Source organism: Pistacia vera, unplaced genomic scaffold, assembly GCF_008641045.1.
Source record: "Pistacia vera cultivar Batoury unplaced genomic scaffold, PisVer_v2 Contig1337, whole genome shotgun sequence".
Taxonomy (NCBI): Eukaryota; Viridiplantae; Streptophyta; class Magnoliopsida; order Sapindales; family Anacardiaceae; genus Pistacia; species Pistacia vera.
In genome coordinates, this window is record NW_022195399.1 from 49,901 (window position 1) to 63,544 (window position 13,644).

Genomic DNA, 13,644 nt, shown 5'->3' on the forward strand with positions numbered 1-13,644 from the left:
ATTTGAAGCGTGCTTATAGCTAATTTGCCTTGTTTGAATTGGATATGAATAATTGAATACTATCAATGGGCCCATGTGCTTATTCGGGCTTACATAAAATAGTCGACTTTCTACACACGCAACCCACGACTTTGTGGCGGTCAGTAAGATGAGTATATGATATAATCCCTTCTGTAAATGATTAATACCAGCGATCCGAGAAGGTCTGTGCTATCATATATTATTAGTTTGGTAACACAAGATAATAATAATAACTACCTTTAGATTTAAAAAAAAATGGCTTGCTTACAAGAGGTAAAAAACTGCATCGGTATAAGTTTTGCAAGTTTCTACCAAGAATTATATCAAAAACTAAGAGAAAAAGGTCTGCATATTGAAGCTATGCTAAGTTGCCAACCCGCAAATAACTGTTTTTTTCTTTTTGTTATGATGGGAGTATTCAGGCTAACTTGCATGAACCTCAATTAATTTCTAAGATCCATTAAATACTCTACAAGCTTAATGTTCTAAGGTAAACCATAAATGTGATAAGTGGTTTAAAGATAACTTGGACCTAATAAGTCAATAAAGGAAACAAACTTTTTTAACTGTCAGACTAACCTCTTGCGTTAACCCACAAATAACTTTGGTAGCTAGAATGACTTGTGGAGAAAGGGATGACGACATTCTACGCCGATTAGTATGCCACTGTCATTATAAGAGAAGCAATCAAATAAATTTGACGAGAGCTCATTTCTAACCTTGGATAATACACATTGTATAATAAATTATGACTTAATCATCTTAACTTGTAATATGTGGAACTAACTCTCTTACCGCGCAGGTTGGCTATAAATCAATATCATTTATCTTGACTTTTCCAATAACTTAATTATTGCACAATGGATTAAACCTTTTGGATTAATTAATCGGAATGATTATCCTCACCCAAAACAAAGAATCCCACTTTCTTTTGTATGTTTCCTTTTACCTTTGATCTGCATGTTAAAATATTTAAGACATCCACATTAAAGAATTTTCATATATTTTAGTGAAGAAAAATCGTTCATAAGCATAACTATGGTGAGTACACCGAGTGTAATATTAATATTGCATTTTTACCAGAGTAGTCAAAAAGCTGGTGACCATTTCTTAGAACTTCCTCCCCTGCTTCAATTCAATTTCTTTGGAAGACATAGATATTGCATTATTCCAGCAGAATTGGTCAAAGTCAACAATTTGGGCATCCAAGTGATTAAAAGAAGATAATTGACGCCATGAGACGATTCTCACTGTAATATTTTTGAAAATATTAAGATCAGGGTTAATATAAAGTCATCTTACATTGTACGTTGTTAATAGAATATGTTATGAATTCACGTCAAGTAATTAATTAGTAAAACTATTTTATCATATTAGTTCCATTGTCAGAATCCCACGACCACCAAAAAGGCCAAGATGAAGTATTTTATCATACCAAATATTTTGTAAAATAATGAAAATAAATCATTTCTGCTGACCTGGTGCATCACTTGGAGCACCTACTCTTTCAGATCAACGAACATCTGGAAAACACAAAAATTAATGATGATCGAGGGCATAAGATCTTGTCTGTTATGATTTCAAGCTACTTTTTTTTTGCACGTTTCTCTTTTCAAAGAGAGAAGCACTTCATATTGGAACATCCACAATTCATTGAGAGAAATTAAAACATAAAAAGGATCGATGGTTGTCGAGCATTTCTCTGACTTTTCAATGAGCTGCAGAGCTTTGAAAATCATTCAAAATGTATTTAGTGTGTATCCTTGGAATAAAAATATGGTTCCCATCAATTTGGCTAAAAGAGTTGCAATTAATATATTCAAGCCAACTAATTTGACAGAAGACTATCAACTAAAAGATCAAAGGGTTGACTAATTGATTCATGGACAAACTACTTAGGATGTATAGCTGAAGATGGTCTGGAAATTGATCATGAACCAAGACTTTGCTTCAGAAAGTCAAAAGTAGAATGTCAATATCAATAATTGTCCATCTAGGTCAAGAAGTACTATTTGTATGTGGAATCAAATATGCAAATTCCCAAAAAAGAAAACGTTAAAATAAAGAAGATAACGATGCAAAACTAACATGCCGTTTAGGCTAACCAATGAACCAGCCTAATTGAACGCAAGACTTGATCAAAGAAAATGGACTTGGCCATTCCCATTCTTTCTCATTGATAATAACTTCCCTAAGTAAAACTTAAGTTCATAATCTAGTCTATAGAATTGATGAACTCTGAAATCGGCAGTTTCCGTAAGATAGGGAAAAGTAATAAAATACGGTACATTACCGCTTACACTACAACAATGGTGAGGCATACATTGGATTGGAAGGTTACTGATAATAGTATGGCATGAAGACTAAGTCCACACTTACGCTTTCAGAGAAATCAGCAATGCTGACGCAGGTAGCTATCAGTGTAAAAGTCAGCTTGTTATAGTATAATGTACTGCTGTAATGTGTGCAGGGTTGAGTTTGTAATGTTAGAAATGTAGAAGGGTTGCTTTTGTAAAAAAGTAAAAGAATAACAAAGAAACGATGACGTTTTGCCTTTATGTAATATAATAGAATGTCTGTTATATAAGTCGTCGTTCTTAGCTGTGTAACTAACTAATTCAATACACAAGTTTTTGCTGAATTGTTAACCTGCCTTTTCTCTCTGTTTTTCTTTCTTGTTCCATCTAGATTTTTCTTGTTTCTTGATAAAAACTTTCATGGTATCATAGCTATAGACAAGCGTCAATGGCTCAATTGAATCTTGAATTCTCTAATCTCACTTCAAAACCAGAGATAGAACAAACCTGTGTTGGAACTGGAATCAATGATCCAGTATACAATCGTCACTTCTTACGATTTCAGTAAAGCTTGGAGAAAAGAATTACAGTCACTGGCGTTCTCAAATTCTTCCAGCGCTTGCATCTCTTGATCTTGATGGCTTTATAACTGGTGAGAAAATCTGTCCACCTATGCTTGTTATTGAAAAGCCTGATAATTCTGAAGATATTATAAAAAGGTCAAACCCTAAGTACTTTAATTGGAAAAGAACTTATCAACATTTGGTAAGCTGGTTATTTTCATCAATATCTGAATCTATGTTCAGACATGTAGCAAAATGTGTGAGTTCTTATGAAATTTGGAATACCTTGGAGTTGCATTTTCAATCTATTTCAAAGACGAGGAATCTACACCTAAGGAACTTATTACAGACCACTAAGAAAGACTCATTAAGCATCAACGAGTATGTCCTGAAAATGAAGGAGTGAGGGGATGAGCTGGTAGCTAGTGGTGTTAATCTTAGTGATGCAGAGCTTTTGTTGTATATTATGGATGGTCTTGGTCAAGAATATGACACGGTGGTTGCTAACTTGACTTACAACAGTAGTACAGCAAGTATTCAGGAGGCTCAATTCATGCTTCATAAGCATGAGATAAGACTGGAATGACAGCACAATTGTTTGACCAATTTTCATGAACAAATGACATCTACCTTACTTGCTTCTAGACAAGAATCCACTAACTCACCTGTACTTACACCTAACTTTGTAATGAATACAACAACTGAACTTAAGCCATTGCTATCCAACTATCCTCAACTATCAACCTATGGTTATCAGTCTGGTACCAATATTAGCACTGTTGTAGGAGCACCTCGTTATTCTACAGGACCAGGTGTTGAGTTTGGGAATAACAGTCCTCATGGCCAAAATTTTGGTAGACCTTACTACTTACATGATGCACAACGGTTCTTTACTAGAGGTGCTCAGCTGAATAACAATCTAATGAAAGGAAGAGGTAGAGTTAGAGTATTTTTAAAACCAAAATTAGTGTGTCAAGTGTGTGGGAAAATAGGACACTCTACCATACAATGTCATTACCTGTTTGATCAAGAGTATCAAGGCTTTGTTGGTCCAAATTATAGTTCTCAACCACAGCCAAGTGGCTACACTCCATCTGCTCTTCCTTTGAATGTGTTTAATGAAGGTTCTAGTACTCCAGCTCAGGCCTTGTTTTCGAATGCACTGAATCATGCCAACTTTCCTAGTTACACATCCAATAATTCACAAGTGTAGAACCTTTCCTTTGATTTGTTTCATGATCAGTCTGCGTCTGGAGATCTATAAGTACGTCACAATTCTACAATATTCTACCCATCAGCTACAGGAAATCAATATTTGACTATACCTACTTATCATAACACCAATGTTGATGCTTCCAGCAATCTGCCACCGCGAAGTGTCAAAGACGCTTTTTTTGGTTCAACTTCTCATTTGTAGACTATAGGTACTCCATAGACACTCCATGATCAATCCTGGTATATGGACTCTGGAGCTTCCAATCACATGATAGCTGATGGATCCAATTTGATGATTAAGTCCAATTATCCTGGAAACTCCAAGGTGCAAGTAGGTAATGGGGAAGCTATTCCAATTACTCATACAGGTATGTTGTTGGTTCTCTCTTTTGATACTCATAGATTGATTCATCTTAGAGATATTTTATGCATTCCCAAAATTGCAAAAAACTTGCTAAGCATCTCACAAATAACTAGAGACAATAACGTTATTGTGGAATTTCATGCTGATTGTTGCTTGGTAAAAGACAAAAGCAATAGAGTGGTATTGCTTCGTGGCGCTGTTAAGGATGGATTGTATCAACTCAAACTTTCTCATGATGTCACCTCAACTCCAGAATTCACTAGCTCTACCACTGTTGCTTTTTTGTCCTCATTAGAAGCTCTTGTTGATTCTGTTTCAAGTGTTGTTAACAGTAAAGCTGCTTTAGATTCAAGTGTGGCTAGTCATCAGTCTACTAGCGTCTGTAATGCTGCTGAAGAATTAAATAAAGTTGTTGCTGTTTCTGTTTCAAGTACTGATAATAATGAAACTGCCTTTGAATCGAATAATGTTGTTCTTAGTTCTACTGGTGCATGTAATATTGCTGCAAAATTAAATAAAACTACAAGTTTAGACTTGCTTTTGCTATGGCATGCAAGGTTAGGACACCCCAATAGTCAAACTCTTCATGCTGTGTTAGAAAAATTGGATATAAAACAACCTTTGCAACACAATAAAAGTTTCTTCTGTGAGGCTTGTCAGTATGGAAAACTACAACAATGTCATTTTTCTACATCCTCTTCCAAAGCAACAGTCCCTTTAAAACTGATTCATTATGATCTATGGGAACCTCACTCTTGCCCATATCTCCACCAGCAAAATGGAAAGGTGGAGAGAAAGCACAGATCCATCACCAAATTTGGTCTCTTCAGCTTGGCTCATGCTGGGATGCCATTAGCTTACTGATGGGCTACTTTTAGTACATCCACCTACCTTCTTAACATACTACCAACATCAGTTCTTGATTTTGCATCTCCATATGTCGTTTTGTTCAATAAAGAGCCTAACTATGGTGAACTCAAAGTGTTTGGTTGCAGCTGTTACCCTTATCTCAGGCCCTATAACAAGCACAAACTTGGTTTTCACATAGAAAAATGTGCTTTTCTTGGCTACAGCCTCACTCACAAAGGCTACTTATGCCTAAATTCAAATGGTTGAATTTACATTGTCAAGCAAGTGAGATATAATGAACTTGATTTCCCTTTCAAAACTGTTTTTACTTCTGCAAATGTGACAGTGGCAGAAAGTGAATCTATCTGAAAATTCACCTTCTTCATCTTGGAGACTTCCACAAAATTCAGCAGTTGAGTCCTACACTAATTCAGTTGATTCTCATGTGGTGTCTGGAACTCCTCTATTTCTAATAATTTTCACGTTCAACCAGCAAATTTACCTAGTCTACCAGTGGCCTCTCATGAGTTGTTAGGAGATCCTTCTAAACCTGCTCTTATTCCTACTGGTTCTCATGATCATCCAGCTGACTTACTTGGTATTCCAATGGTCTCACATGAGTTGTCAGGAAGTTCTTCCAAGCCTGCTCTTCCTCAGCACACTAACTCTCTTAATATTAAGCATGAGGATTCTTCAAATGCTAATCCTTCTCCTTCTATAAGTTCAAAAGCTAATTCCTCAGAGCATAATGGCATAGCTAATTCACATTCTCCAGTAGCTCCTATCGGTCCTATTGAAGACACATCTGAGCATAATTTGTCTACTTCAGCAGCTTCAGTTCCAACTAGTTTTACCTTTGATTAGGTTTATATTGATTCAACTTCAGCTTTGAATGTACACCCTATGTAACCAGGTCAAAGACTGGTACTCAACCTGTCAAAAGGTATGATGCTTATCCAGCACTGAAAATTTCTGAATGGAGACAAGCTATGGCATTCGAGTATCAAGCCTTATTGAAAAATGAAACATGGGAGTTGGCTCCATATGAAGAAGGAATGAATGTAGTTGGTAGTAAGTAGGTCCTTAAGACCAAATTAAAGTCTGATGGTACCCTTCGAAAATATAAAGCCAAGATAGTAGTCAAAGGCTTCCAGCAGAATCTTGGACTAGACTATTTTGACACCTTCTCACCAGTGGTTAAAGCAGCTACTATTAAGGTAATGATGTCCTTGGCAGTTCATCAAATGTGGGATATTTAGCAGTTGGATGTGAATAATGCATTTCTAAATGGTGAGCTAATAGAAAAAGTCTTCACGTTTCCTCTTGAAGGATACTCTGAGTTTGAATCACATAAACATATTTCACAACAAGTATGCAGATTGCGAAAGGTGTTATATGGCCTTAAGCAAGCTCCTAGAGCTTGGTTTGATAAACTCAAGTTTGTGTTGCTCAATTGGGGCTTTGTTAATTTAGTATCTGACGTTAGCCTCTTCTTTTACAAACAAGACTCTACCATCATGTATTTACTTGCGTATGTAGACAACGTTTTGGTGATTGGAAATGATGATCATCTGATTTCTAAACTAATCGCAGACTTGAATGCTAAGTTTGCTCTGAAGACTTTAAGATCAGTTCAATATTTCCTAGGCTTCAAAGTCAATCGAAATTCCTCTAGTTTGCTTCTCACATAGACCAAATATGCTTAGGATTTACTCATAAAGGCAAGGATGGTTGACTCTAAGCCTTGTTGTACACCAATGGCCGTTGGCCTCGAACTTGGTTCAACAGATATTAAGGTGTTTGATCAACCCACTCTGTATAGAAGCATTGTAGGGGGTTACAATATTTGACTTTGTCTAGGCCAGACCTGGCCTTTGCAGTAAATAAACTTAGTCAATATTTACAGCAATCCACTGAAGTTCATTAAACCGCCTGTAAACATGTTCTAAGATATGTGAAAACAACTCTAAAACATGGTATTCTTTTCATCAGGAAGAAGGTTTTTGCCTTAGAAGCATTTGCCAATGCAGATTGGGCTGGAGATGAAATGGATAGATGGTCCACCAGTGGATACACTGTCTGTTTAGGAGGTAATCTCGTTCAGTGGTCTTCTAGGAAACAAAAAGTAGTCTCCTTATCTTCGACTGAGGTTGAGTATCGGTCACTCAGCTATGTTGCGATTGAAGTAGTATGGATTCAAAACTTGTTTAAGGAACTTGACATTCAAATCAGTAACATCCTAGTGATTTGGTGTGATAATATGAATGCTGGGGCACTCTTATCCAATCCCCTTTTTCATGCTCAGACAAAGCACATTGAAATTGATGTGCACTTTGTCTGAGAGATGGTTACCAGAAAATTGTTGATGGTTCAATATATTGCCTCAGAATATCAATGGCAGATATGTTGACCAAAGCGCTTCCTAGTTCCCAGTTTGCTATGCTTAGGGACAAGTTAAATGTTACATATACTTTACCCAGTGATGACACTAGTGATAATCCTGAGGTATCTAACTAAAGAACTTAGAGATTGTAACTATTAACTAGTTTCATGAAAAGGTGATATGAAGGAACTGTTGCTCTGTTTTTTAGTTCAAATGCTAGAAATGTAGTACTTAAAGAATTAGTAGTGGAAAATTTGAAGATTATTTAATTTACGAGAAGATATTAGTATAAAAAAGTCTGCTTGGTATTGGTAGTTGAAGGCTGTTTAGTTTACGGGAGGATATCAGTATAAAAGTCAGCTTGTTATAGTATAATGTACTGCTGTAATGTGCGCAGGGTTGAGTTTGTAATGTTAGAAATGTAGAAGGGTTGCTTTTGTTAAAAAAATAAAAGAATAACAAAGAAACGATGATGTTTTGCCTTTATGTAATATAACAGAATGTATGTTATCTAGGTCGTCATTTTCAGCTTTGTGACTAACTAATTCAATTCACATGTCTTTGTTGAATTGTTAACCCGCCTTAATTTTCTCTCTATTTTTCTTTCTTGTTCCTCCTAGATTTTTCTTGTTTCTTGATGAAAGCCTTTAGTAGCGTCATAAATCATTTATAAAGAGAAATTAATTGGCTAGGGTTTGGAATCGCAACTTTCTTAAGGAGGGATCGATATACTGCATTATGTGTTATGAATTTGATATGTTATATATGTAAATAGTTGTTTTCTCTTATGGACATCTGTACGTTTAAAAAAAAAAAAGTGGATACGACAAAAAAATACATATAATTCAAATTTTCTCATATTGAAAATAGTAAAATTTTGTTTTTTTAGTGTTTAAGGATTATTTAATTTTAAGTCTTACACCCTAAGAGTTTTTGTATATATAACAATTGTTTTCTTTGACCAGCACTATGGGATAAGAAGAGGCCCTTTACCTGGTTCGAATTTATGATAGATTCAAACATAATTTCATTTTTCTTAGTGTTCAACATACGAATATGGAATAAGAATATGAGACATTTTTCTCATTCCTATTATATTTTAGATATTATTATTTTTCCTTTATTATAAATTGTATCATTATTGTAATATTTTATATTTACCACACTTTTGTATAAATAGGTTGTATATTCACATACAATTCACGATAACTCAATACAACTCAATATAATTAAATTGAATTCATCTAAGGTATCTCTCAAGCATATTCCAACTCTTTCAGTTGTCTCTCTTACCCTCTTAAAAATATCTCTCTCAATTTTGATATGGTACCAAAGCTTTGACAATTCTAACACTTATAGCTATCTTTAAAATACATGTTAAAACTTTGAATTGACGATACGGTCTTAATTAGTAATAAAGTATAAAATTTGGATATCTTGATCAATATGAGTTTACATGTATGGATTTATATTATTTATACGAGTCAAAGAATCTCTGATTATATATCCTCTTAATCATTAGCTATATTAATTAATCATATCGTTCTGTTTCCTTCAAACTAAGAAAATCTTAATGTTAAGTCTAGTATGACGTTACAGGAAAGTACATAACTTGAAGTACCAGAATTCTCTAAATAGTGTTCTTATAGTTATTTCCTTAAGGTCATCCATTGATTGAATATCTTGCGATCAGAATTATTTGTAGGATTGACAAGATAACATTTTCTATTGATAATGGATGCATCAGGCCTACCGAATTCCATAGCTTTTTGAAATAGTCTTCTTCGCCACAAAATTACAGACCTTGGATGCGTGACTTTTTCATATTAAGAGAATTAGTTATTTCTATAGATTGTTTGAGATTGGATAAAACGAGGAAAAAGAAAATTAACCTTTAGCCCTTTATTGAAATTTTTATCAAACAGACTTTGGAAAAACATAAACTGTATATTCTGAATGAGGTCAACTTTAATCAACTAAAAATTATTATCCATTGAACTATTCACTGATTCAAGAGATTTAACTATCCAAATTAATGGTTATTTTTCTTCCCTTTCTACTATAATTACCGTCCATACTAAAAATATTTTTTGTGACTTCACTGAGTCCTTTTCTTTAGTAACACTAACTCAAGCCTTTTTTTAAGAAGATAATAGCAGATGGTACCAACTACTATTTGATTGCTGATAAGTCAAAAAAATCAGCTCATCATTTAATAAATTAAGCTTTAATAAGAGAAGCAAAATTGAAGAGTCAATAAATCACTATTGTGACGGGGTACTTAAGTTCTCAGGACAAATATTAATTGATTGTGAATTTACATCTCCTTAAGTTGGTAATATACGCTTGTATTAACCCTAAATGGTTGAACTAATAGTTAAAAGAGGATTGCTTATTCTTTGAGTTTTCAGACTTTGAAACCACCTGCCACAAATTCAACCATTAGTTATTACATAAACTTCATTGAGTGAGAGAACTTAATTATATTTTGAAACCCTTTCTTTTTCTTCTTTATGATCATAAGTTAATAAACTAACAATAATTATGTCAATACGTAATCAATGGAAAATGATTAAAGGATTTAGCAAAAACTCGATGTGTATGTTCTAATTTCAGTCATTTTGAATATAGGTTAACACCTCAGTTGAATAATGTAAGAAATATTCAAAAAATTGAAGGGGAAATTTTTCTCCATAAATTAGTCATAATTGAATCCTTCGAAAAAATGAAAGGGAAAACAAATATAATCAGCTCTTTTTATTTTAAAAATAAAATTTTGCGCATGCCATGTTCTCTTTTTTGTTCTCTAATGACCACCACGGCCTTTTGTTTTATTGCCCAAAGTGGAGCAAATCTTGTATGTAAAACGCTGCGTTGTATCTCGGTAGTATTTAATGACTGCAAATACTCATCAATCTAAAGTCTTCGAAAGCTGCTTCAAGTGGCATAAACTTTGACAAAGTCATTCATGTAAAATAAAGAAATAAAAATCGCTAAGTCAATGCCTATAAAGCTGCTAGCAAAAAGCCTATAACAGAAACTTTAGCTTTGCCATTAAGAGCACCATTGCACATTTGCACTCATATAACTTTATATCTTTATCTTCTCTGACTAAATTAAACTTCCTGTTATCTCTCTTTAGAGGTAAACATGCAAAACCAAGTGAGGTTCTCCAGTTGCAGAGGTGTGGCATTTGAGATCAAACCTCATGCAGATCCATTTGCCATCACTACGGCAGCAGAGCCCAACAGCAGCAAGAGATTCTGGCCTTCATGGAATATTTATGGTAACTCCTCCATAGTGTTCCCTTCTTCGATACAGAAATCCATGAGCCGAGCCAGTAGCCACTTCTGTGACCTTGACCTTGATGTAGAAGACGGTGATAGTGATGATGAAAGCGATATCACTCTGAAGAATTTAGAAAAAGGGAAGAACGAGGAGAGAGATCACCACAAGCCAATCATTCCATCCGCCACTAAACGTGAGCAACCATCAAAGGCTGCACGAAAGCAAGAATCAAGGTTGTCGGTAATTTTGCTTGATCAAGGGTTGTTCACGGTTTACAAGCGACTCTTTGCAGTTTGCTTAATCCTGAACATTACTGGCTTGGTTCTTGCAATCACTGGTCATTTCCCGTATGCCAGAAATAGAGCTTCCCTTTTTTCCATCTTAAATATTCTTGCTTTGACACTATGCAGAAGCGAAGCCTTCTTGCGAATTGTTTTTTGGCTCGCAGTCAAAACATTGGGGAGGTCTTGGGTTCCTCTCCCAATAAAAACCGCTACCACTTCTTTGCTTCAGAGTCTTGGAGGTATTCATAGCGGTTGTGGCGTTTCATCAGTTTTCTGGCTTATTTATGCTTTAATCCTCACGCTCAAAGACAGAGAAAACACTTCTCCTGAGATCATAGGCGTGGCCAGTGCTATTCTTTCTCTTCTCTGTCTTTCCTCATTGGCTGCATTCCCTCTTTTTCGTCATCTCCATCACAATGTATTCGAAAGGATTCATAGGTTTGCAGGATGGACTGCGCTTGGTCTCCTGTGGGCATTTGTTATCCTTACAATCTCTTATGACCCGAAAATCAAATCCTACACAAGTGAACTTGGTTCAAGGCTTATCAAACAACAAGAATTCTGGTTCACCGCAGCCATCACGGTACTAATAATCATCCCATGGTTGACAGTGAGGCGCGTACCCGTTAAGGTCTCTGCTCCTTCAGGTCATGCCTCTATCATTAAGTTTGAAGGGGGAATCAAAGCCGGTATACTGGGAAGGATAAGTCCATCCCCATTTTCTGAATGGCACGCTTTTGGTATTATTTCTGATGGAAAAACAGAACACGTGATGCTCGCAGGTGCTGCTGGTGACTTCACGAAGTCCTTATTGTCAAACCCGCCAAGCCATCTGTGGGTTCGCCAGGTGCACTTTGCCGGTCTGCCTTATCTAACTAACATGTACGATAGGGTTCTGCTGGTTGCAACAGGTTCAGGGATTTGCGTGTTTTTGTCATTCTTGTTGCAGCCTTGTAGAGCTAGTGTGTCTTTGGTTTGGGTGACTAAAGGGATTGAACAAAACTTTGGTAAAGAAATTACGCAGATGGTAAGTAGGCATCCCAAAGACAAGGTGATAGTGCATGACACCGCTCTATTTGGTCGTCCAAATGTGTCTCAAATGAGTGTAGATGCCGCTAAAAGATGGGGAGCTGAAGTAGTCATTGTTACAAGCAATCCAGAAGGAAGCAGAGATGTTGTCAATGCGTGCAAGTCAGCAGGAATTCCAGCTTTCGGTCCCATTTGGGACTCTTAATTTTATTATCCCTTTGGCAATTATATTTTACTAAATTTTTATTCTAGAGCGCAGTAACTGCAGAATTTCTGCGCTACATTTTTTTTAGGTTGTGTGATTATATAACTAATCTGACTTTTAAATGCAATTGTGTGAAGCTGATGTAAAGTCAGGTCAAAATAGTTCATTTAATAGAGACTTGACCCCGCAGTGCAGTAACCATCGTCTTCTTTTTTATATATTTTTATTTTTTGGGCCTATATAATAGACCTGTTCTATGTATCAGAGTGCTAAAACCGATAAATATTCCGATCCTTGATTTACTTGAATATGTTATATACCATGGTTTCATCTTCCTTAATTCTTTGATATATGTTGCCCTAAATATCAATTGGGGGTGTTTGTTTTAGTATTTTAGATAGTACTTTTAATAAAAGTAAGAGTTTAGTGGTAATAACGAGATAAAATTTAAAAATTAACATAAACACCTCCTAAGTTTATTAATTTATTAAACACTCTTGTAATAAAAACATTATAAAAACACCTATACTCACCTATTAAATACCAGCAGTCAGCCACCACCGTCGAAGGATGGCCAGAGTCTTCGTATCGACGCACAACCAGTTAATTTGGTTAGTTGTGCGCCAAGATGTCATTTTCTAGCCAAATTCACTGTGGATCTGATTAAAAAAGACTAGATTTACGGCTAGATCTGGTCATTAACGGTCAAATGTAGCCGCGTTTGGTCGTCAACGACAGCCAAAGATATGGCCATCGTTGATGGTCAACGACGGTCATATCTTGGTTGTCATTAACGACTAGCTACGACCAACAACCAGATCTTTGGCCGTAGATCTGACATTTTCTTGCCAAATTCAATTGGTAGTGCAGCATTATACTAGATTCTAACCACCTTCCGGCAGTGGTGATCGAAATCTAGCAAATGTGGGTGAATGAGGGTATTTTTGTCAAATTCTAAACTTTTTGAGGTGTTTAGTGAACTTAACAAACTTAAGGGGTTTAAAAATAATTAAATAAAATATAGTATTTTCATAATAGGAAAACAAATGTGTATTTTGAAAATGATAGGAATATGAGAGAAAATTTAGCTGCGCGGTCCCCCCAAGTATGTATTTAAGAAAATGGCCTTGAAACTGTTCATCAAAT

General features: G+C 35.5%; 1 protein-coding gene across 1 annotated transcript; it reads left to right on the forward strand.

The window, feature by feature from the left end:
• The first annotated feature begins 10,816 nt into the window (after positions 1–10,816).
• Positions 10,817–12,522, forward strand: LOC116122413 (adenylate-forming reductase 03009-like). Its single transcript, XM_031408266.1, has 2 exons — positions 10,817–11,911; positions 12,047–12,522. Exons 1-2 carry the CDS (start codon positions 10,843–10,845, stop codon positions 12,496–12,498), a joined length of 1,521 nt encoding a protein of 506 aa, XP_031264126.1. The 5' UTR covers positions 10,817–10,842; the 3' UTR covers positions 12,499–12,522.
• The last annotated feature ends 1,122 nt before the right edge of the window (positions 12,523–13,644 follow it).

Excerpts from the sequence above, each read along its gene's own strand:
- LOC116122413 (XM_031408266.1), top strand. The coding sequence starts at position 10,843 with ATGCAAAACCAAGTGAGGTTCTCCAGTTGCAGAGGTGTGGCATTTGAG. Across the intron at positions 11,912-12,046 it reads TAAGGTCTCTGCTCCTTCAG|GTGCTGCTGGTGACTTCACG; the intron begins GTCATGCCTCTA and ends TGATGCTCGCAG.